The 26,613-nt window shown below is 36.8% G+C and overlaps 1 protein-coding gene across 1 annotated transcript in view; it reads right to left on the minus strand.

Annotated features, from left to right (window-relative positions):
* Positions 1-4,391: 4,391 nt before the first annotated feature.
* LOC123864844 (beta-1,4-glucuronyltransferase 1) overlaps positions 4,392-26,613 on the minus strand; it is a 93,802-nt gene continuing 71,580 nt past the window's right edge. Inside the window, exons 3-7 of the mRNA XM_045905543.1 lie at positions 12,256-12,415; positions 11,285-11,593; positions 10,528-10,660; positions 8,834-8,967; positions 4,392-8,080 (exon numbers count right to left, since the gene is read on the minus strand). Of these exons, the coding sequence (XP_045761499.1) occupies positions 7,883-8,080; positions 8,834-8,967; positions 10,528-10,660; positions 11,285-11,593; positions 12,256-12,415 (934 nt within the window). The 3' untranslated portion in view covers positions 4,392-7,882. The remainder of the gene's footprint in view (positions 8,081-8,833; positions 8,968-10,527; positions 10,661-11,284; positions 11,594-12,255; positions 12,416-26,613) is intronic.

Consider the following 26,613-nt stretch of genomic DNA (forward strand, 5'->3'; position numbering starts at 1 on the left):
AAAGTATTTTTATGGACTCAAACTAAGCTATTTTCTAAATAAAAGGTCACAAGTGTATCTTTAAAATGTTTGCATTTTAACTGAACATATGTGAATTATTATAAAGCTATCAGTTACTCCGTGAATTCAATTAACGCTTCATGCTGCATATAGTTGAACTTTCACAGTTTTAATCAGCTGTTATACGCACTCTTATATCTGCACTTATCTAGCCCACATGATTCCTTTGGGTGGACGTATATGGTGTTAAATTACAGCAAGCAGGTATAAAGCTATTCACTTGTAACCCTTTGTCCTTACTTGGGCTGAATAATTGTACTCCCGTAGGCATTTAATCAGCTCATGGAGTTATTCAAGATCCTGAAAAGTTCTTTTTCAGCGCCTCACCGTACTTGTATATCATTTATATTATCAGCGTTATAAAAACCGGCCAAGTGCGAGTCAGACTCGCGCACCGAGGGTTCCATACTAGGGTATATTTTTCTACATTTTGCACAGTAAATCAAAAACTATTATGCATAAAAATAAATAAAAATTTGTTTCAGAATGTACAGATAAACCCCTTTTATATGATACTCCACTTGGTATAGTTATCTTACTTTGAAAATTTAAAATACCTACTAGGTAAGTAATTATTTGTTTTAGAACACATTTTATTTGTACTATAAGACCTTCGTACCTGCCAAATTTCATGGTTCTAGGTCAATGGAAAGCACCCTATACGGTTTCTTGACAGACACGACAGACGGACAGACAGACAGATGGACAGACAGACAACAAAGTGATCCTATAAGGGTTCGTTTTTCCTTTTGAGGTACGGAACCCTAGTAAATAATAGGGTTGTTGTAAAAAAATGTAGAAAAAAGAATAAGAATTAGTGAAATACGATTGGCCAATCTTTAAGAGTTCTAAAAACGAGTTTTGGCCTATACTTTGCAACGTTTTTAAGAATCCTTTTTGCAGACCTTTTGTCATTGGCATTTATTTCGGAATAGGCAAAATGAAAAGGAAAATTGAAATGGAAAAATTGCTTAAAAATGGTATTTATTTATCTAAAATTAAAGCTTGATTAGCCATCAGAGACTTCATGGTTTTCGAGCTGATCACTTGTACCAGCTGCTCTGCTGCTTGTTGCTCTTGCTGAGAGCACTTGAAGTGCAAATGTCGAATAAGTCCCCTTGGGAATTACCCTGAGAAATAAAGTTATAATAAGTATTATAAACTAAAGATAAAAGAACGAAAAAAAAGAAAGAAATAAATTAATAAGTACTGACTTATTCGCTCATATAAAAACGTTCACCACGGACCCCTAATAGCTAACCCTTGACAGATTATACAGCTGTTCATTGGGTAGAGCATTTGCGTAATGTTACCAACTATTCAGCTGTACATCAATCTATGGCTGACTTATTAGACACAAGAACTACTCGTGTCAGCCTTTTGCTGATTAATATATCCCTAGCACCTTATTATAGCCCTTAAAGCATTTATTTGGCATTATTACGGTTCACATTGCTTGCCCACCATTTTCTATGTTCTAAATTACAATATTTATTATTTATTAACTGTTTATTCTTATTTTGTCTATGAAAATATCTATTGGATTTGAAAAAGATTTTTAATAAGTTATACGTAAAAAGCTTATCGTCAAATTCAAAGAAATTGCTGGCATTTTTATATTATTACAATCCATTTTTTATTAAGATTTCCAAGGAAACAGTTATATTACGAGGGCGCGTGAAAATTTTGGTCTAAAAGTATATGATATTTGACAATAAACTTGCTTTCCCCATCAAACCGGCACTAATAAGAAATACAAGTTCTACTTACCGAAAATGAATTAACTTTTTACTTCCATTATAGAAATGTCACATTGTATGTTGATTTGCGCACAAATAAAACGAGATAGTGTGATGTTAAAGAATATTTGGAGTAATATTTATTCACAATTTCGCCGCCCGTGCTCTTTTAACTGCATAAAAGCGTAAACAGGGTGCTTAATTAGTTGTTTGAGCTGTATAATAGGCAACACACACTCTCTTTATCAGCCAATGTTCAGCTCTTGGGCCGAATGTTACCTTTGTTAATGCTTATTAAATGCTTATATAATGCAGTTAATCAGCTAGTTGCTGCATAATTTGTGCCCAAATCAGAGTTATATCTTCTGAGAATGCTATTATTCAGCTATTATTCAGCTTGTATATAGCATGTTTTGGAGCTAAAGTTTCCAACGTGGACAGTGATTCAGTTGATATGCAGAACTTTTGTGTTACTTGGGCTAGCCTTTAAGGCGCTTAGGAACCCGTTAAACCTTGTTTATTTACAGATTGATGCCCTATTCTTCAGGAATCTACTTTAGGGAGTCAGAAGGGGCCTGAGCCTTGATTATTATCTATGGGCATATTATCATTTCTGGACTTGACATCCAGATCCAGGGATAGCCCCGAACTTGACCTCTCCTGTACTGATGTCAGTCACGTATACTTCGGTCGGTCGACGGTCACACATATATATACCTACGATTTGTGTGAGATATCAGTATCATCCCCACCTATTTAAATAAAAATCTTTACTTGAAAGGTAAAGATTTTTATATGAACACATGGAAATGATACTGCCATTGTCGCAACTAGAATGCCATAAGCCTACTTTGTCGTACTTATTAGTTTACAAATTGCGAAAAACCAAATAAAATTTGAATTTCGCGGGCAGACCCATCGCTTGCCCCTTAACATAAAGGGAATTCTAAGTACCATAATAGAATATTACCTAGTTATAGTAAAACTATAAATTTAGTTTAAATGGGAAAAACCGTAACTCCAGGATGAATGCTACTCACGTATAGTGCGGATGAACTTCCTTATCTCGCAGAGCCGCTATACCTTATCTGTATTCAACGCGAGCTTCGTCTGGAATGTCGGCGTAATTTGGGATTTCGCATCTGTTGATTTGTTCGTTAAATAAGTTTTGCTTTGCTCCTGCTGCTGGTTTTGCATTTACTTCGAATTATGAGTAACTGTATTTCGTTCTATATTGCAGAGGCGGTGAAGATATTTGCATATATTAAAAACTACAGGATGCCCGTGACTTCGTCCGCGTGGAAAGTTTTCAAAGCTCCCGTGGGAACTGTTTGATTTTTCGGGATAAAAAGTAGCCTATGTCCGTCCCCGGGATATAAGCTAACTCTGTACCAAATTTCGTCAGAATCGGTTAAACTGTTGGGCCGTGAAAAGGTAGCAGACAGACAGACAGACACACTTTCGCATTTATAATATTAAGTAGTATGGATTAGTAAATTAGTAGTAAGTAAGGTGTTTTCTTTCATACGATTAGCTGTTTGCGTTTCACTGCGATCTCTCTCAATTTTACCTAAAGGCTGTGTCACAACTACACTACTTGAAAAAGCCTGTGAAAAATCACGGAGCAAAATCTCACCAAGTTATTTTAAATTTTGCTAAGCCCGAGCTAAGGAGTGTGCGAGCGAGGACATTCGCATTGCTTCGAGTTAGAGAGAGAAAAACAATAAAATTTCACGGAAAGTCAATTTTCGCAGTCATGTGAAAATTTACTTTCCGTGTAAAAACATCTGTATTTGATATTTCAATTTCAGCCCTATTGATCTTGATCACAATTCCTAGTTAAATTAATGTAGCAAACGGCTGTTTATGCGAATATTGAAAAATCACTTACCGGAAAAAAACACCTGAGATGTAAATCACTAAGTATGATGAAAAAATATAACTTCATGACTTAACAAAAGTAATAATGCCCATCTCTAGTCCATGAACAATCAGCAGCTCTAGCCTCCAGCAGCTGTCATGGCCACTTCTACCTGCTATTTTTGCAGCAACCAGGATTGACCAGTCAAACCTAGGAGCGACAAAGCTTCGCACAATGAATTTAACCTAGGTAACATATTGTGTCTGAAAGTGAATCTGTTTTTTTCATCTCGCAACATATGAGGATAGATTTCAACTTTTGAAACAAACAGAAGTAGGCGGAGAAGTACATAGGATACCTACTTTAATCCCCGGGAAAACCAAAGCCTTCTGCTATAATTTTAAGTCTACCAACGCAAAAAAGCCTCAATAGCTCAACGGTTATAGGAGTGGACTGAATTCCGAAAGGTCGGGGGTTCAAACCCTAGCCGTTGCACTATTTCGTACCCACTCCTAGCACAAGCTTTACGCTTAGTTGGAGAGGAAAGGGGAATGTTAGTCATGATTAAAATGGCTAATATTCTTTTTTTTTTTTTTTTTAAAGAAGGCTTTGGCATACGTTAGTAACAACAATTACTTAAGTATTATAAAAATAAAAATATATGTATTAATTTATTGTGGTAAAGTTAAGTAAATATGGAGTTATAAAAATATTATTAAAACCAAACCAGGTGAAATTTTAAATTCTTTATTTCCAATTACATGATATCTGTAGATTTTTATGAAAATTTTCACATACAAGGTAAAATCCTTAATTTAGCAGACTACTTATAAAACTAGCACATGTCGATAAATACACTTCCATAAATGATCACATTCGGAGACTGTTTACAGGTTTTGTTTATTTATAGTTATATTTATTGCACTTAAACTATTATGGGCTGGAAACATACCAAACATAAGATGCTAACTCATCCGAGGCCAGTTGTTCAGTAAACTCAAATCGTCAACTTAAGCATAAGACACATTGATGCAGAATCGAAGCGCATCGCGTCTTTCCTAATATATTTCAAATACCTAAGCTAATTTTTAACTCTCCTATGTAATGTTCTTTCATGAGGAAAAACAACTTGTTGTTTGACTTTAACGTAACATCTATTTCAAGCTGCCAGTTAGATATTTGTATTGAAACAAAATCTCTGCCAACGCTCGCATTGCGTATGCTTTATACTTTGTATTTAACTTTCTGGAGATAAAGTTGTAAACTGTAACGCGTTGCTTCGCTTTGACGAGTATGCTTTGAGCCGTCAAACTTTTAATGAACAAACATAATACAAACATCCGACTTTATGCAAAATGTTGTTAGGTAAATGTAGCAGCATTATATATAGGAAGAGTGCGAATTATGTGAGTTTCAGGTGATGTATGTGGAGAGTGATCTCTGGAACTAATGCAGTTGCATTTGAAAAATTACTTTCCCATTTGAAATGTACTATATTCCAGATGGACGTAGGCTATATATTATGTTGTTCATCCCGGACGAAGTCGGGAAAGACCGTTAGTAGAAAATAATATGATTTGAGTGAATGAGCGTCACGGGGCGTCGGATTGGGTTGCATGTTATAAGTATGTCTCCAGCCTTAGGCACTTTTGCCTTTCAAGTGAAAACTCACCACATGCGTAAACCAGAACCAAAACCCCATAACTTAATTAACTAGAAAGAGTACACAGTAAAGAGCTATCAACTAGTATTTGATATAAAGTATTATTTAGTATAAATAAGTAAATCTAACCGCATAAAATACATATAAATTCAAGTCAGATTCTTTAGCTATCAATTTTTTTAAATAACGCTCAAAACGACTTTCTTTAAGCAAAATTAAAAATGACTAACCAGGTTTAAAGAAAAAGAAAGCAAATATTTCTACTAAAGAATCAGGCTATAGAACAGTCTAAAGCAAAAAAAAGCGTCATTATAATACAGTTAAAAAAATCATGCAAGAAATTGACAACTAAACTAAAACTAATCCTTAACCTATTCCGAACGTGGTGAGTTTCATCACTAAGCATTATATAATCATCACCAGTAACCGTAAGGCCCGTCATCTTAATTATAAAAACTAGCATTTCAGGCTGTATAGTATAAACTTTGAACATCCATATCAAAGTTGGCAATATACTACATTACATAATAGGCATAATATACATCTTACAAATTTAACTGTATACAAAACTGTTGACTGACCATCTCCTGCCTCTATTGGGTAGCGGTGTAGTATCGGTATGTTCAGTGAGGGCGATGCCGAAAGCTTACCGATCGCCTGTAAGGATAACCTTATTGGCATGATAACGAAACGATTTCGCTCGAATCTCCCGTATAAATCAGGAAGCTGTCATTGAAATAGAAGCGTTCGGTAAGCTTTCGGTATCCTGTACATACTGAATATATCGATGTTGCACCATGCTATACAATAAATCAGGAAACTGACCTAGTTTACATTCGTACATAGCGTCTAAAGACTCGATGGTCTGAAAAAGTACTTCCCTATGTGGAAATTCTACAAGTCTTTAGGTGCCATGTGTTCGGGATGTTTTTTTTAAATAACCAAATTGTATATTATGTACTATAATATAGTGACTTATAAGTTTACAGTTACTTCCCTAATAACTAGTTCACACTGTTTAAAATATAAATTAAATTAAAATGCATATCAGGAATCGTTTATACTTTATAATAATATGTTTATATGTATTGGTAAAGATAATATAAAATAAGCCAGCTTAAATAAAAGTATCGATTATCTCAATTTCATGCTTCATCTATATGCCGGAAGAACCTTTAGGAAACTTTAAAGGCCAACCAGAAAACAGTACTTTTTACCTCTGTTTTTGTATTGGTTTGTGTTAGCCTTTTTAGCCTAAAATGGGTCCAACATAAAGAAGAAGCATAAGATACAAGCTTTAGTAATTAAAAAGCAAAGTATATACAATTAACTACATAATATAATATTGAGTCAAAATTAAGATTCATGTCGTAAATGTAAAAGTCACAATAAATCAGAGAACATTAATCAAAGCAAGGAAAAAATATTTACATTCAAGAAACTTAAAATTATGAAGATTGATCGTTAAAGTTAGGCCCCGTAAAGGAAGAACAGTCTAGGAAATTCGGTTTTACCATTGATTTTGGAATAGTTTTAGTTGATATTTTGAATATTGAGTTTAAAAATACAATTATCAATATTATCAAATTACAGGCACTGCGTTTCTAGCTTTAAAAGTCTAACCACCGGTTTCTTATAGCCCACTTAGTCAACTGAAATAATATAAAGTGCAATTTTAAATTGCGCAATATAATCATTGTTTAATAATTAAACTACAGGTTTTAAAAAGATTTCTCTTTGCTATTGAAAATCATTTTATGTTTTTCAACATACCTACTAAAATAATGTTTTAACAACTGCACTGAACTGAATTATTATTTAGAAACCGGCAGATATTGACACGGATTCGAATGATCACTGAATACATTGTCTACAATAATTTTAAATACGAGTAAAATAGTTTATAATATGATATGTATCGTTCCGAGTCGTCGATATATCGTCGATGAGCCTCCCAAACCTTGAAAGGAAATAACTGATGATGTTCGAAGTACTTTAAAATACGTCTTCATATCCCAGAATGGCAATTGCTAAGACGCAAAAACTTTTACGCTGTTTCCAAAGATACAAGAATTTGTAGGCTAAACGACGACAACATGTAAAGGTCTATAAAAATCAGACGGTAGTACATTGTACACACCCTGTTACAGAGATGTTGGCAACACTCGTGCGTTCGTGTTTTTTAGTTTTCGCAAATTGGTTCTTAGGGTCGATTTACATTGGCAGCGAAAACGCACGCACATTCGTGCAATTTATTTTTGCGCGAGTTTGTGCTTTTTTGGACGAAACAGGTATATCTACCTACTACTTTTTATAAAATTTTAGAAAATCGCGTCAATTCGCCGTCAATATGAATTGACCTTTATTGCCTCAGTTACAGTGCTGCCAACAACTTCAACTTGTTTAAGCCAGTCTTTAAACTGTGCGGAATAAACTAGATTAACATCTAGGTTAAAAAATACCTGCGCATAGTCTCTTACAACAGGTAAACCAATAATAAGATGTCAGGTAACAATTAGGTTCCAGCTACAATTTGGTTGTATACTTAGAACTTTTGGATCACAGCGCGCATCCATTCCTTGTTCCGAATAAAGTTTTAAGCTGGGGCATGATAATATTCTTGATGTACAGAGATTGTCGACTAGCGAGGCTGTCCCTCTTGGCATTCTTGACGTAGTGCTTGATGCCAGGCTTGTGGATGAGGAACGCGTTGTTTAGTATCATAAAGTCGTAATCTTTGACGCAGAGGATGTATCCCTGAAAAACAAAAAAGTGCAAGTTTATAATCACGCCTGGAAGAATTGATTTGCTGTCTTTTGGGGAATGCACAGATAAACTAAATGTTCCCGTTTCCGATGTGTATAACAATGTGTGTTCACTGTCTACTTATTATAGGCAGTGGCGTGCATAGGGTTTAAAGCCAGGGTAAGCATTAGGGTATGAACTTATTTTCTGGCAGGTCATAATGGAAAATAAGCATTGATCTATTACAACTAGCGTAGGCAGTACTTTTATACCTCTATGAGCTGCACGCCACTGACTATAGGTATAGTGTCTAGTAACCTGAACTAAATTTATTACGGTAAGTTAAAGAATATGATAGATACGTTTGTTTTTTGATTGATTATTATAGCTTCGATAATTTAAATAATGATTGGCGTTTTTGCAACGCATTCTAAATTATTTCTTGTTATGAAAGTAGGAACAACTAGGTATTTTAGTTATACTTTAATTTGCAAAGCATTTCAGAAACGGTGTTAAATTACACCATAGATCAGCTAAAATCTTCTTTCTTTTGCCCTTAGCGTATTTCAATTAAGGGTCCTCCTTGTACGGAAGCGCCAGGATTTTCTGTTCTCGGTTGTCATTGGCGAGATGTTAAGGGCTTTAACGTGCCTTTCCACATTCGACCACCATGTGGCTGGGGTCTCCCTCTCCCTCGTGGTTTGGTAGGGAAATTCAGAGCAGATAACAAATCAGCACAACAATACAAATAAAAATGTATGTTACCTGTGTCATCTTATCCTTTTTGCCCTCCCAACTGAGTCGCTCGTCGTAGTAGGGATCTTGATGCGTTCCAATGAAGATTGGCTCCCAATGCACGAACTTCCCCCTTCGCTTACCGACATGAAACACGTCCATTTCTACAAAAACAAAATACTAGATATGTACATTTTACATAAAATGTAACTGCAAAAAGCGGATATACAACATTAACACAGGTAAAGTTGAGATTTCGATAACATCCCAATAATTATAAATGAAAAACTCCGTCATAGATCTTGTAAGTAAACAAATATTACAGAGGAATCACACTAATATTATAAAGGCGAAAGTTTGTATGTGTGTGTGTGTGTGTGTGTGTGTGTGTGTGTGTGTGTGTGTGTGTGTGCGTGTGTGTGCGTGTGTGTGTGTGCGTGTGTGTGTGTGTGTGTGTGTGTGTGTGTGTTGTGTGTGTGTGTGTGTGTGTGTGTGTGTGTGTATGTTTGTTACTCCTTCACGCAAAAACTACTGGACGGATTTGGCTGAAATTTGGAATGGAGATAGATAATACCCTGGGCATACAGGCTACTTTTTATCCCGGAAAATCAAAGAGTTCCCACGGGATTTCAAAAAACCTAAATCCACGCGGGCGAAGTCGCGGGCATCGGCTAGTATTATATATATGAGCTAGATTAAGCATATTTTATAACCAATCGATCGCATCAGCTATTATTAGCTTACGTTGTTATGTAAGCTAAGCCAAAGCGGAAGAGAGTTAACCATGTTTGCATTTTGGCGTAAAAATCCAGCCATACAGCTAGTGTGGCGGGGTCGATGAACCATAATACGCAATTAGTATGTCCCATACAACCCACGCTGTGCTTTTTAAGGCATAAATATCTCACGATCAATCACTGGTGGATTAATTGCCGAATTACGAAACACGCGAATTTTGGTACGACCTCGTTTTGATAACACCAAACTGTATTTTAATATTGGTATGCAATGAATGTTGATTGTGATTTTGTGAAAGGATAAAATGTAGGTGGTATAAATATTTAGCGTTGGCTTGGACAGTATTAAGGACATAAAAATGCAGTTAACTGTGAAATTGAGTGCAAATGCGTTCGAGCTCCTCAAAGAAAGATCTTTACGGGTATTTTCCTCATATGCGAGCTCTTGGCTTGTGTTTTAGAAATCACCCGCACTCCGAATGAGTTTCATATTATATCCGGCCTTAGTTTACATTTATTTTGGTAAATTCTAAACTTCGAAGTTTGGAACATCGACGCAAAGTTACCCGAGCCTGTCAATCGGTATTCTACACGCTATATTTCGGAGAGTGTGCCTAAGAAGTTTATGACTAGTTACTCCTTCACCTTTCTATCATCGTATCGTAACGCATCGTCAAGGTCTGCACTGCATCCATACGTAGTTGTAATTCCACGAAACGTATGAAGTGATTCCTCCTCGTTTCTAATTCGAACCACGAAGATGCTAAATGCCTTTCCGGCGTCAGTTTTCAGCTCCATTCTATATATTCTATATGAGTCTTCTTTTAGTCATAAGTGAATATAGGCATATTCTAGAGAAGCGCGCACTTTCTTAGGCTGTCTTATCACTTGCCAGCAGGTTTGAGGTGGCAGGTCTTGCCAGCAGGAGTCAAGCACTAGGTACTCTATAAAAAAACTGGTTTTGGTGGTATTCATAGAAGTACTCACGGTTTGTTTCCGATGAGTTTATCCACTGCTGTCCCTGAGGAATATTGTGGCAGTTTGGGCACACGAACTTGTGGAACGGTATAGCCGTTTTGTTTTTCAGCATCGCTTGCAGCTCCGTCTTCGTTGATGGCACCTGGGAATCAAATCAATATATCAATTTGATTTTTTAAAGAGCCGAATATGATAAAAGCTACTAAACTGTCAAGAATGGAATAAATAGGACATGTGCAAGCATGGAGCCTCGAAAAGGTTGCTAGACAATGGACCAGACACAGACAGCTATCAAGAATTAGAAATTGGTGGATTTCTAATTCTTTACTCTTCTAGACATTAGGGTTTCGAGAGTTTACTTTACAAGGCCCATCCAGGGCAGAGCGTTAATGATGACTAATATCGTATTTTGGTGAAGGTCAATTTTAATATATCAATTTATTGTAAATGGCGACGTCATTATGGCCATGTTTTAGCCATATTCAACATAATAAATGATTAATAGATTGAATATTTAGATTAAAAGTTTGCATGACCTAGTTAAGTAAATTGATTGTTTTTGTATGAATACCTACATATTGCAGAGTTGTAAAACTACGTAACATTATTTTAAGCTACTTACGAATAAAATGAAAATTGTAGTGTCGGTTTTTAATTTTAGACGAAGATGCAAAGTTGTTGTTATTGTTTTAGGAAAACTTTTGCAACTTTAATATGCTTGGCTGATTTTTTTATTAAAACTATTTTAATTATTCAATTTACTTACTTGTACTTTGGCACCGACTTCAAATATGCTTATTGGGAAGACTCTAGGCCTTGAAGAGGTGCTCAATGGTTTAGCGTTTCTGGCAATCATGTTTAGGAACCTGGGTACTAAATTAGGACTAGGATATAGCTCTATATCGGATGGCAGTATGTAATGAGTGACCGCTGCTTCTCTAGCGATATTGCGAGCGACATTCACTGGGTACAGGAGACTCTTCGCTTTCATGTACGTTGAGTTTGCGTTGACGTCGTAAGGAGGTTTCACGGTGCAGTTGTATGGCGTTTGGAGGAATGTATCCGGATTTGGTATCTGAAAAGAAAATTAATATTATATTATATTAAAAAAAAAAACAAATCTAAATCATAATAATCATAATCTTCTTTAAAATAATATTTAGGCAAGGACAAAAATACCCCAAAAAGGTATAGCACTTGTCTGACAAGATTTTTGGTTTAATATTTTTGGTAGGTAATACTCTGGTTTCTACTTTGCTTTGAAATATAAGTGGCGCAGGCGGAGGCATGTTTAACAATCGAGTTTATTACTTTTGTATGTCGCCGACTAAGACGGCTCTTTGTTGTCGTATTTTGCGGAGTCAAGTTTCTTTTTATTTAGGCCCATTTACACAAGGACACTTAAAGCTCAAATTTTTAATGCTGACACTTGTTGGCAACCGGATTATACTCTTGCCGAAAAGTGATAGCATTATTATTTAACTAAATCAGTTTAACTACGTATCCTGCGAATCAGTTTAACAGGTATCCTGAGAATGGGCCTTAAGGTTCCGTAACTCAAAAGGAAAACGGAACCCATATAGAATCACTTTGTTGTCCGTCTGTCTGTCTCTCTGTCTGTCTGTCCGTCTGTCTGTCTGTCCGTCTGTCGTGTCTGTCTATGGGGTACTTCCCGTTGACCTAGAATCATGAAATTTGATTAGACAATATTATATAAAATGTATCAAAGCAACTCACACTGCTTGGTACGTGTTTGTGTGAGAAGAACACGTGGAAAGTGACGAACTGCTTGATGAGATCGTTCCCGAGGCAGTCGCGCAAGTATCTGATGCTGTTCACCGTCGGACCCATGTCAGCTCCGGGCGCGTGAATAGCCAGACTCACTGGGGCCATCCATCTGTGAAGAAAAATAAATATAATAAAAACTCTTTTCTCGCTGCACTTGCAATTAGTCGGCAGATGAGTTGGGTCTGAAGCTATAAGCCGTAAACTGGCATTTTATAACATTACACATTTTACAGTTAGTTGAACCATAAGCAATCATAAATCACATTTAAACATTATTATTGTCCTGATATGTGGCTCGGTAGGTAAAGTTAACGTAGTGATGACATATTCTTTGGGTAAATTTTGGCATAACTCGGCATTCAATTAGGAATTTCATTGTTATTTCAATAGTTAATTTATATTTCGTGTAAAGTTTTACATGAAATATAAATTATTGGCAATTCAATGAATTCCTATTACAATGGCGTTATGTTATGTGATTTAGTAAAATAACATAACGCCATTGTAATAGGAAAAGGTCTGTAGTGTGGGTTTGGGTTTTTTTTCAAAATTTTACGAACTAGCGCTTGGCTGCAATCAGACCTGCAAACGGCCTAAGAAGGCTTTTTAGAATAGAGTCGTTAAGATGAACGTCGAAAGGAAATAGCTGGCATTTTATCCACGAAATAGCTGGCCTTTTATCCACTAACTAGCTAGAGGGCAGGGAAATGACGTGACTGTAAAAGAATCAATTTTATTTTAATCAATAACGCCGTCAGTTCCGGACGCACGATCGCGTGTCTGAGCGCATTCACGCCTGCTTGACGCCGCTCGGACATCGCGCCAAATACAAATCTATCTCATTAGTTAGTCAAGCTTCGCCAACCTTGCTATAAATAATTAAATGAGTAAACGCTGAAACAGCAAAACAGGTAGCGCGGCGTGACGGCAACATTGTTAGACATACAAGGTCCATAGTGGATGAAGGAGTTAAGGAGACCATGTTTGTGTTGTATGTCCAACAAAGCCGGATTACACCATGGATGCACCTTAGGCAATGAAAACCTTGGGGTCCCTGAGGAACCGTTCCTCTGTTCAAATAGATAAAAAGAGTTAATATTATGTACCTACTTTCAAGATTATTATGCGAATTTATTTGTTTGTATAAATAAACTTAATTCAAATATTAAATAGAGTGCAGCGAGAAAAAAGTTATTACTTTAAATAACAGAGTTTACAATTTTGCACCGGACCCATAGGTAGATTCCTACATTGCTTATGTAGGTATGTACATGCATTGCATCCTTGCTACCTACTATTATCCTACAAAATCTATGTTTATGATCAATCCATCATCGGCCCACTACTGAAAACGTGTCTTAGAGCAAAAAGGCTTTAGGCCATATTCTGCCACGCTGGCCCAGTGCGGTTAGGCAGACAAAGCCCTTGATAATATTTATTAAACCAGTTTTACCAATAGTAGATGAGTGACAAACGACCTTTCTGAGTATGGTCCACGTTCGATTCCAGGCAGAATAAATTTTAGTTTTTAGTTTTTTTTATACTGACTAATATTCCCCTTTCCCCTCCAACTAAGCGCAAAGCTTGGGCTAGGAGTAGGTACAACAATAGTGCAACGGGTGGGGTTTGAACCGGCGACCTTTCGGGTTTCAGTGCGCTCCTTTAATCGTTGAGCTATCGAGGCTATACATATTTAGAAAAGTATTAAATATTTACTTTTTTTAAGCTCTTTCTTCAATTGCGTCAAAGTTTGGTAATAGATGATCGGTATTTTTTATAGATCGGTGTCGTGCCGCGACCTTTGGGAAACGCTGGTGTAACATTGTCGTCAGGTTTTCAGGTCACGAACTTCACAAAAGGCACGAAAAGCTGTCAAAGTTTCACTTTAGCCGAGACAATTTATTTGTGTACAGTACAAATCGAGCTATGTTTTCTTCGAAAGCAATACCTAACTAATAAATAAATAATAATTTATTTTCAAGGTAAGTTTTTTAGGGTTCCGTACCCGAAGAATACCAACCTGGTGCTATTACTAAACCTCCACTGCCCGTCCGTCCGTCTGTCTTATTTCTTACGTGTTATTTCTTGTACGATGGTACGGAATCTTTTTGTGCGAGTCCGATTCGAACCTACTTTTAATTTGCCTTTAGTAGGTAAAAAAAAATATATTTTTCAAAATAAATACGGGCAAATCCGTTTAGGCTCCACAAGCATGTTAATAGATCATACAGAAGCCTTATAAGTAATTATTTCCCTTTAACCAATAAGTAAGTTATTTACAGTTCTCATTTACTATGTTTGACCACAATACTTATGTTTAGGTGCAATTGTTTCATTGTTACGGATAAGTAAATCTCTTGATTTTCCTGTTTACAATACTTACATTATCTATGTTAAGAATATAGGCAAAGGCATCGTATATAAATTGCTATAAATGTCGACCTAAATGTTTTTCCTTAACTCCTTAAGCTGATCGCATACTACGAGACGACCAGCAAGAAACGCAAGAACCGCTAGAGCCGCAAAAAGCGCACGTAACACATTTTTCAATAGATAACTACTCAAAATGCGTGCGTGCGGCCATACCTCTTCCAGGTTAGCCCGCTTCTATCTTAGACTGCAATATCAATTACCACCAAGTAAGATTCTAAGGGCTATCTGAATTTAAAAAAAACATCATCAGAAAGTCGGCTGCATCGGGCACATCGAAGAAAGGCTCTACTCTACATTATGTCTGTCCGCGTTGGTCCTAATGCATTAGAGTTGCAAAATGTTAAGAGGGCTCTCTCCGTCACTCGTTTCATACAATCGTAGTTCCAATTTCATTTGAATATTAAGCAACCAAAGTCCATGTTTTGCAGACATATTCTAGAAATTAATATCTATGTCTGTGGTTTTCCAGATTTCTGTTAAAATATTCGGTTTCAAAGTTACGCGGTCTTAAAAATTTTCATACAAATCTTTGAGCTCCTGTAATTTTAAAACTTCATATTTTTAGAAAAATCTAAAACACCACAGACACAGATATTAGTTTCTAGAATATGTCTGCAAAATTTCATGGACTTTGGTTGCTTAATATTGAAATGAAATTGGAACTACGATTGTATGAAACGAGTGACGGAGAGAGCCCTGTTAAAGATACATCCTGGGTTTTTATATGCCTTTGGATAAACAAACTTATCATATTGAAACCTAACTAATGAGATACTTATATCTAACCTTTTTATACAGTAATAAACAACTCTTCCCCCTCTCTAACACAAAATGTCTATTCAAGCTTTTAAAACTAAACTATGAATGCAGCTTTTAATTAAGTGTCTACTACCTTCAATGAAAAATGTATTATGTAACAAACTGAAATACTCCCTGCCTCCCCTATCTACCCCTCTATATTTTCTTAACTTTCAATGATAACCTTGTTTGAGACTTAGGCATATATTATTATAAAGTTCTAGATTTCACAAGATCATATTATTTGTGTTGTCTCAGTACCTACTTCTACTTATTGCATAACATCTGTTCGTTAAGCATAATTTATGATAATTTATCATACTTTTTGAGTATTTTAATATTCATGAGGTGTAACTATCTAAGATGGATGGAAAGATGTTAGTATTTTACGTAAAAGTAAGAACAAAATATATGCAAAGTAGATAAACATTATTTCCGTGGATGTTAGTAAAAGTTATGACATCATAAACTATTTTCACTTATGCACACATCCATATTCTATATCCACACTAATATTATTAATGCCCAAGTGTATCCATCTGTCTGTCTGTCTGTCTGTCTGTCTGCTAGCTTTTCACGGTCCATCCGTTTAACCGATTTCGACGAAAATTTTATACAGCGATAGCTTATACATTCCGGGCAAGGATAGGCTTCTTCTAGTGTCGGAAAATCAAGGAGTTCCCTTTTATAGTTATAATATTAGTGTGGAAGTATAGATATTATGGATCAATGAATGATTTGCTTCTCTAGTTATATAGGAACAAGTAGGTAGGCTTTGTTAGGTACTTCGTATCGTTTGCGTATTCATAGATCATACGACATAACAGCAATAGTAAATTACTAAGGGGTGAAAGCAGACATTGACTTAACCTACCTATAATGTGTGGGGTCTGGCTGTTAGATCAATAATCCGCACCTTGTTTATTTCTTATACACCATAGTTATAATTATGTATAGTATAGCTACAGTCATTAACTGATTAGGGTTGCCAATAGCAATATAATCTATTTATCCTTAGGTAGCTTATTGAAAACATAGACGAATATTTCTTCTGTAGACTAAAGAAGTAAAAAAATATTTATTAATATAAAAGGAAAAGCTGACTGACTGACTTACCTACTGATTGATTCTATTCAATTATCAATTATCTTTATTGCGAATTTGGGTTAGTTTACAGATCCTCATCATCATCTCATTATTTGGCATCCTCTAAGAAAAGAATATTGAAAATTCAACACCTAAAGGGGTAAAATAGGGATTTTAAATTTGTATAGTCGAGGACGAAGTCGCTGGAATAAGCTAGTTAAACTACACAGTTAAAGTAATTGGAAGATTAGGTAAGCAACTTACATTATGGAAAAAATAATGTTATATGTATAGTAATTTAAAGGAATTAAAGAAGGTAATAATGACAGGTTACAACTACTATTTTAATACTTTACTTGATATAATTTTATATTCAGATCTATGCATAATAGGTAACTGTATTTCACGGGTACGTAAAGCAATTGGTACGGTAGCTAGCTACCTTAGTAAGTACCTACGTATTAGGTAATTATCTACTGGAAATATAATTTTTTGTTTTTTTTTTTGTGTAAATATATCGTCATTTTTGGGGTTCCGTCGCTTTTGCGCTATGGGCGTTCATTATTAAAGGCGTTGCCAACCCTACGCCATACTCACGACTTAATTGGCGAAATGAAATTAGTCTGGGAGCTTTCTGTATTAAAAACAAACTTAATTGCAAATGAAAACGTGAAAAGCAGAGTGCAGCCTAGTGAGAAAAATTGCATAATTTTGTCAACCCTAGATTCATTATTGATTATTATTTTACCCACGGGTTAATTGAATTTGTCTGGGAGTTATTGGTAGCGCTCCAACAATACAAGTCAATACATAATGATTTTAATATACGATCAGAAAATTAAAAAGCAGGCAATCATATTGGACGATGACGAAAAGCAAGGATAAAAAACAACGAAGTTGCGGCGACTGCGTATCTATTATAGAGACGGCGACTTCCAGAGTTGCTGGACGACTAGTCGACCGTCCGTAAGTGCGAAGTGGGTTATGGGGGTTATGGTAACTAAAGTACGAAATAATAAGAAACACTGTATAATCACACTAATAAAATGTGTATGTGTGAGTGTGTGTGTGTGTGTGTGTGTTTGTTACTCCTTCACGCAAAAACTACTGGACGGATTTGGCTGAAATTTGGAGATAGATAATATCCTGGATTAGCACATAGGCTACTTTTTATCCCGGAAAATCAAAGAGTTCCCACGGGATTTCGAAAAACCTAAATCCGCGCGGGCGAAGTCGCGGGCATCGGCTAGTGTATTCTATTTCAATCTCGTGCAGGATAAATCCTATAGATATATGTGTTTTTTTAGTGACGCTTCTTAGTTTCATCGAGTTTCAAAACACAATGGCGCTAAAGAAGTGTTCACTTCAATAAATAAAACTATAAAAATAGCTGAAATACTCGTAGGATTTAATATGGTATGCGTATTATGACTAGAGATCCGTAAAAACGCAGTAATGCACATACTAACCATATAAATAGCAATTATGGGAAAATCGATCCTACAGACAAAAAGTTGAAGTAAGCATGCGATCGTTGACAGACAAACGCACCCAATTGTTAAAAAGGCAGATAAAGGCTTGGAAAAACACAACGCGTAAAGGCTACGGCAACATGTTCTATCTCGTAGACGAAAGTACCTACTGTATGAAAGCGCTCAAGGTGTCCACGCACTTGAACTGAACTGCAGCTGAACTGCGCGTGGCGTCAGCGCCCCGCACGATATTCTCTCCAGCCGCGACGCGCGTACGTCACTGCCGCGCGGCGCGGCTGGAGAGAATATCGTGCGGGGCGCTGACGCGACGCGCAGTTCAGCTGCAGTTCAGTTCGAGTGCGTGGACACCTTCACACTGGGCGCGTAGTAGCCGCACTGTTGCCGTCCCGCTCGACATTGTGACTTACATTGCGCCTTACACAGTTCCTTTTTGGTACCTTGTCTTACAAATCATCCACCATTCCGTCCACATGGAAACACTTATATCTCTAAGAGATCTCTATCAGTGACTATTGGCAGTGAGAGAGGTTGTAAAGGAAGAAGAATAGCTGTTATTTCTTCTTCGATCTTAGTACATGCGACCGAGATCAGCGCAGGAGGAATTCAGGCCTTACCGCTGCCGTTGCGCTTTGTCTATGTCCAGATCTTAAACGTTACCAGTTCCATAATAAGTTCACACGGCCCGTGGTTAACACTTCGCCCGTGGGACCGTGAAAAGTCAACAAGGCCATGTTTGTAAAGATATTCGAGATTGTTTTGAAAATAGCTTTATGCACCTTATTTTTAACCGACTTCAAGAAAAAAAGTTTTAAAAAAGACTAGCTTAGCTGTAATTTGCGATCATACCTGATAAGTATCAATTGGAAATGCAGCTCAAGGCCGCGTTAATCTAGAAGATGCCTATTGACTCTTCATTTAAGAGTAGCCAATTTCAAGTTGCAAAAATAGAAGCTGGAAAGGCACTCCAAATCTATAAGCAGCGACATTTCATGACCGAAGGTTCACAATAATTCAATGCGTATTTTTAACAGCGGTCCCGTGCAGATCTCATCAAAGATCTTGGGAGATAAAAGATGGATCTCTAGTAGGTAAATGTGGCTTGTACTTAGTTGCAACGGAATACCTAATAAGTTACGTGTTAAGTATAATCCCTTCAACCGGTTCAAATAAAAGTTTGCATAAGTATTTATTTTCTCGGAAAGTCAGGCTCTATCGTTAACTTATTTCAAAATTCTTAAAATTCAGAGCGATGCACATATAAATTTAATAGCGCTAATAAAAGGCCATTGTATAGCACATTGTCAAAGCCATCACGTAACGCGATTATGGCAATGTAGGCCCTCCACGCAGCCCGGCCTGGCGTGGCGCCTAACATAAACATTTAGTATGACCCCACTTTTACTTTAGACAAGAACAACCTTAAAGATTCTTTAAGGTTTTTGTTTAATTTGTTAGCGATGAGAACGTGGTCAAGCGCTTATACATCAGAGATAAACAAGCACAATTAACATAACACTATCAGTAAGTACGTCTACATATTATCAAAGAAAATCCCTTCCCCGGGTCTATCTGTTTGAGCGCGCTAATTTCAGAATATACTGTAGGTAATCTCGTAAGGCTTTCATAGATATTCGATTGCCCAACCATAACAGTATTCAGGCAGGCGAAAGGTTAAAAAAAGCATGGCACGGCCAAAGCGAACTTGGAACTTGGTACTATTCTGGATGAGGCAAAAAAGATCGGTTTCGCAAGGGTTAGGTGTGAGTTGAAGCAAGGCATCCTTTATATCATACACTGGCGGAATGCACAACCTGGGCGCCGCAGAGGCATCATTCATTTTGGGCAGCGATCTATCGCTCCCAAGCGTGATAAACGCGATGATCGCAAATGAGACTTGTTGGACGGCAATGGTGTCCTTCTGTGAGGAAGTGATCGCATTGAAGGAGGCGGCTGAAAGGGAAAGAGAGCTGGATCCCAACGCTCATCCCATACGCCGTAAACGCCAGGGGCAAAGGAGGCGCCAATATGCGCGCTACCTCGTGCCCTAAATGAGGACATAACCACACACAAGGCGTCGGCATCCCATAGGGATGTCCAGTAATGTGGCGGTATCGTTGAGACGGCACAGTGGTATGCAAACTGCGTTCCTGTGTCGTCTCGTTATGACGCAGACGGCCCCGCTGGGTTTTAGTGGGCATTCTGGTTGCCAGCGAGTCCCACATACCCCCCCGGAAGCAGCGTGGTATCTGCTCTGCTTCCGGGAGGGATGCGTAAAAGCATTTCCCAACGATAAAAAAAAAGGCATCCTTTATATCGGTTTGGAGAGGAGTATAGTGCCTTATTACACTTTGCCCCGAAGGAGGACACAAGATTTTATGATGATGTTATATTCATTTTACTTACAATGTAAACGAAACCAAGAGACAGGCAATAGCGGTAATTTAAGCAATAAAAATATTTTGGTATATTTTGGCTAGATAATAACCACAAAAGGTCCTTCCATTCACCCGACGAATGACGATGCGACATTTAATATTTTGTGAATGTCAATGCTGAAGTTCTTATTATTTCGGTTTTCGTCCTTTTCATAACCAATAAAATACACTTAATTAAGTACCAAAAAATATGTACCTTAAACCTTTTAATTGTACGTAAGTCTTGTACTAATTCTACCTTTATTTTTGAGTAATCATTTCCGCGTACGTGATCCATTAAATCTCTTATCTCGATTAAGGATAAAATCAAACAAAAATGCTTAATTTTATTTTAAATGGTAGTTAGTAATAGTAATAACTGCCAACACTCGTTGTTCAGCGTAAGGGCTAGTTCAGACAAGTCTAAGTCTAGTTCTTACATCCAGGCGGGTCTTTTTTATGTATTTTCAGTGTGATGTGTGAGCCAATTACTGGGCAAAGATTATTTCCATTTATTTTGATCTATTTATTATGATCTACATTGAGTCTTTCATAATATCAGCATCGAAATCGTCCTGTCTCTCTGCCTTTTTACAAAAAGTCTTTTTACCGATGGGTTCCCAACGAGTCACACCAAAACGAGTAACAGACTCGTTGGGAAAACATTTTCGAAAAATTCCCAACTAGTCACACTATTACTCGTTTTGATGTTACTCGTTGGGAATCCACCGTTTTACCTTTTGTTTGCGTTTTGTTAGCGACCAGATAGTGGATACCGCAAAATGAGAGTTTCCTCGGGATTTTTTAAAAACCCACATCCACGAGGGCAACAATCAGTAATAATAAACCGAAGATTAAGTTAAAATAAATAAAAAAAAACTTTTAAGTACTACTGTTTAGTACTGTTAGCTTACGTACTTTCTCGTATTTTTATTAACCCCCGACCCAAAAAGAGGGGTGTTATAAGTTTGACGTGTGTATCTGTGTATCTGTGTATCTGTGTATCTGTGTATCTGTGTATCTGTGTATCTGTGTATCTGTGTATCTGTGTATCTGTGTATCTGTCTGTGGCCTCGTAGCGCCTAAACGAATGAACCGATTTTAATTTAGTTTTTTTTGTTTGAAAGGTGGCTTGATCGAGAGTGTTCTTAGCTATAATCCAAGAAAATCGGTTCAGCCGTTTGGAAGTTATCAGCTCTTTTCTGGTTTTCTTATTACTTTTATCCCAGGACCACCAGAGGTTACGTATTTTCTGACACAGGAAATATGTACGATTGAGTAGTGTTAGTAAGTACTAAGAAAGCATGCCTAGCCTACGTGCTAGCTTGCTTAGACGGCCAATTTTCAGTTATCTGATAATCAAGGTACATAAAACCATTACTTACCTCACGTAAATTCTCCAAACTGTTTTTTACGTATATTTTAGGCAACATCCTTAAAAATATGTCGCCAATACTCCCAGACTTGCTTGCATTGCTTTGCAGACGCTTTAAAGCTCCCAACATAAGTAATTACTTAACTGCACGTAAATTCTGATGCTCCATTTTTATATATATGTCCACCAGACAACTATTTTAAAACCTTTTACAAGAAGACAGACCGATCCAGAGGGCCAATCATCCCCTAAATTCAATTTTAATGCCTCTGTGGGTTTGAGCGCGAGGGCATCATTATCTACGCGCATGAGACTGAGTAAGACATATATTAGGATATATATTGACTTCTCTCTCACTCTCTTATAGTTTACTTATGTCAATTAATTATTAATATTAAAAAAAATCAGCTAAAAATTAAAAAAAAATGGAGAATTTACGTGAGGTAAGTAATGTTTTTATGTACCTAGATTACCTGATACCTGAAAATTGGCCGTCTAAGCTAGCAGGTCCGTAGGCATGCGTTCTTTGTACATACTAACACTACTCAATCGTCCACATTTCGTTCGTCAGAAAATACGTGACGGCTGGTGGCCCTGGGATCTTTCACTATTGTAACAGAGGTTCATAATATTATGTCAATTGGCAAATGTCAAGCCGTCAAGATGGACGTTGCCTAGATACATAATTATTTATTTGAAAATAATGTTTTGGAAAACTCCGATACTTTGGATCGTAGGCGCGGAGTTTCTAATTTATAAAATATTATAATCACAGTTAAAGCGAGAAAACATCAATTCAATTATAATATCCAACAGTCAACCAAAGGCCACGAACAATCAACCCAAACCCAAACCATAGTCAAACAATTTTTAGGGTTCAGTAGGTATCTGTAGAAAAAAAAAGATGTAGCCTCGACTGTTGTAGTCGCGTCGGTGTGCATGGCGGCACCATTAAATATCGTAGGAGGCGATGACCCTCCGCGCGGCTGAGGTTCCCGCATCGTAGTCGCTTTGTCGCGCAGGTTTGGATGATGCATTAGGCGCACCTTCTTTTTATTTTATCTGCTTGAACTCAGCTTATTTACTTTGACAAAATACGTTTAAAATTCATCATCATCAGGATCAACCCATCGCCGGCTCACTACTGAGCACAAGTCTCCTCTCAGAATGAGAAGCTACCACACTGGCCAAGCACGTATTAGCACACCTCGCGCACCTTTGAGGGAGCATTATGGCCAACTCTTAAGCATGCAGGTTTCCTGACGGTGTTTTCCTTCACCACTTCATTGTCTGTCTGTGTGTCATCTTTCAAGAGAATCAAAACTTATAAATTGGGTACTTCCCGTTTACGTAGAATCATGAAAGGCAGGTAGCAATATCTTATAGCCCAAGCACTCTACTCCTGTGGCCCAAGTAAAGTGAAATCCGACAACTGAATTGTCATTACATAAAAAAAAACTTGTACGGAACTCTTCATGTGTGAGGCAGACTCGCACTTGACCGGTTTTTGAAAGTTTTGTCAAATAAAATTTTGACATGCAATAACAAACAAAATGAAATACAAGCCACTTTATTCTTTATTTCATCGGATGAAAGTCGATTTCAATTTAATCGTAGGTATATCTTGAAAAGCGAACTATTATACGACTACGTAAAATGGGTACATTTTTAAAGCAACGACATGTTAGAAACAGATATTTCGTTTTGGTCGTGTTAAACTATGTGAGTCATTCAGATAATTCTTGATTTAGTGAAGTTCGGTCAAAAATATTTCATGGAACGTATAATTAACATAACATTGATGTTACTTTTGAAGAGATATTAGCTGCCTTATTGGATTTATATTATTATAGAAATTGGGTTTTAGAATGGCACAAATAAACGGTAATTTATGAATAAAAGTTTAAAAAGCGTGAAATAAAAATTAAATTAAAAATTTAAAAAACCCCCGACACATAAACCTCTAAAAAGTAAAAAAATAATAGGTAAGTATGTATGGGCCCTTTAAGAATAGTATAAATAGTAAAGTTTTTATCCAAGCGTTCGTTGCGTCGGGGGACCGCTAAAGACTATTCTTTCTACAACAGATGACTTTCATAGTTTACGATAGGTAGCGGTCCCCTGGCGCAACGAACGCTTGGATAAAAACTTTACTATTTATACTATTCTTAAAGGGCCCATACATACTTACCTATTATTTTTTTACTTTTTAGAGGTTTATGTGTCGGGGGTTTTTTAAATTTTTAATTTAATTTTTATTTCACGCTTTTAAGAACACTCGTCCAGGGCATAATCCATTTTCGTCCGAGCTAAGTTGGTATGCGATTAGATTAAACGTGGTAAAGCCATGTTTGCACTGACTGATTTATTGCTCACTGGTTGTAAGCTTGTGATAAGATAGGACATGAAATTACATACACATGTAACGGTAGATCTGCTGTTTAGTTAACGGCAGCGAAATGATCTTAATCAGTGCATTATGTATGCGATTACTAAATCGATGTTATGCTTAAGTGTTTTTATTTTGTTTTTATTGCTTTGTTATGTTTAGTTGGCTTATCGATCGAACTTTATGGTCGAATATGATTTAATTTTCGTAATCCTCGATCTAATCTACTAAATCTAAACCTTGGTCAAGTACGATCTTAATCTTCTTAAACATTGATCTAATCTGTTATGGTAAATCTTTTTGTACCTATACTATCAATTTTAGCCACAAGAATTCCAGAAACAATTTCTACTAAATACTGTGATCTGATACAATGATTCATTCCTACGATTAAGGGTACCTGTCCTCTGAAACGAAGCGGAGCGAAGCAGAGCGGAGATGTATTCAGCATATGTCAATCAAATAATTGACAAATGACGTAAAAATTTAACTAAGCTATGTCTTAATGATGTGATTGGTCTGCTGAACACATCTTCACTCCGTTCAGATTTAGTGGGCAGACGCCTTAAATGCACTAAACCGAACTGTTTCTTCAAACTCCTAATTTCTGTATGGAATTTATTAATTTTATATTAGAATTACTATTCTTTATAGCAATGCTATTTCCAATGGGTAGCTATAATTTATCTATTCAACACTTTTCTTTTTTAATTGATAACTTGAAGGTATTGCGAATTGTGATTAAAAATCTTCATAGCAACAGATGGGGTACATAAATCGATAGCAAAAACGAATTACTGAGGAGTGATGGATGGGGTCGCACCCTCTAGAACTGAAGGTAAACAATAATATCTATATTGTAGGTAAGTCCATGTTATTTTCTTTCATTAAGAGATTGATCACGTTTAACTACGGTCGCCATTTGATGCTGTACCATCAAAATAAAATAAAACGTTGAAACAGTAGGTACCTATTTTATTTCTTTCGCGAAGGAAAATCTTCATGAATTATGTACCAATTATGTATGGGCTACGCACACTACATACACATGTATATGTTTTAGATCCATGACTTGTCTTCGGAATCCATCAGCAATACTTAATGAGGTGACTGGTGCTTTACACACAGATATCATTGTGTTCAAATGTTCAATAGACCGGAGAAGCATACAGACAGAGTTTAATAAAGACCCATATCTAATGATGGTTATAAAAACGTTAGCTTGGAACTAGTATTTTTTGTTTTTGTTAAATTATTTATTGTAAGAGTTGCGTCATATGATACAAGAAGGAACCTGTGGCTGTGGTTAAGTTGAGGTCATTTTGCGGCACCCAAACAGCATTAAACCAAAAAAATTGCCTGATAATTATCTACTCCAAGATGACAGCATTAAATCCGGTTCCACCTCGGTAATTGAAGAAATCAATAAAATTATAATGGAACATGAAAGCGTAATTACGTCTGCAATTCAAGATGAATTAAGTGCAGAAACAACCGAATACGATTAAAGCGCCCTAATAACAAAGCTTGCGATATCACAAAAGTTGCAATTAAGCGTGGAATTCTCACAAACTATAAATTTAATTTCACGTCCAAGTGCCCGACCTACATGGGCGACCGCAGTCGCTATGCGAATAACTGTACAGACATACTGAGATGTTGATTCCGTAATGGGAGCCTGCACTTGGCTACTACTCATCTGGGTTGACCGCAAGGCCTTACGCCCTCCTCAATACACCTGTTCTTAAGCCGTACTACCGCTGAATTTATTGGTCGTGTCTCTTGGCCTTGTACATGTATTTTGGCAGCTATAAATACCATACAGTATAACTAGTTGATGCCCGCGACTTCGTTCCCGTAGATAAAGGTTTTTAAATTCCCGCGGGAACTCATTGATTTACCGGCATAATAACTACATCCCCGCGACTTCGTTCGCGTGGATTTTAAAAAATCCCATGGGAACTCTTTGATTTTCCAGGAAAAAAAACTAGCCTATGTGCTAATCCAGGGTATTAACTATCTCCATTCCAAATTTCAGCCAAATCCGTCCAGTAGTTTATACGTGAAAGAGTAACAAACATCCATACATACATACAAACTTAGTTTCGCGTTTATAATATTACTAGATGATGCCCGCGACTTCGTCCGCGTGGATTTAAGTTTTTTGAAATCCCGTGGGAACTCTTTGATTTTCCGGGATAAAAAGTAGCCTATGTGCTAATCCAGGGTATAATCTATCTCCATTCTAAATTTCAGCCCAATCCGTCCCGTAGTTTTTGCGTGAAGGAGTAACAAACATACACACACACACACACACAC

The sequence above is a fragment of the Maniola jurtina genome, chromosome 4 (assembly GCF_905333055.1).
Source record: "Maniola jurtina chromosome 4, ilManJurt1.1, whole genome shotgun sequence".
Lineage (NCBI taxonomy): Eukaryota > Metazoa > Arthropoda > Insecta > Lepidoptera > Nymphalidae > Maniola > Maniola jurtina.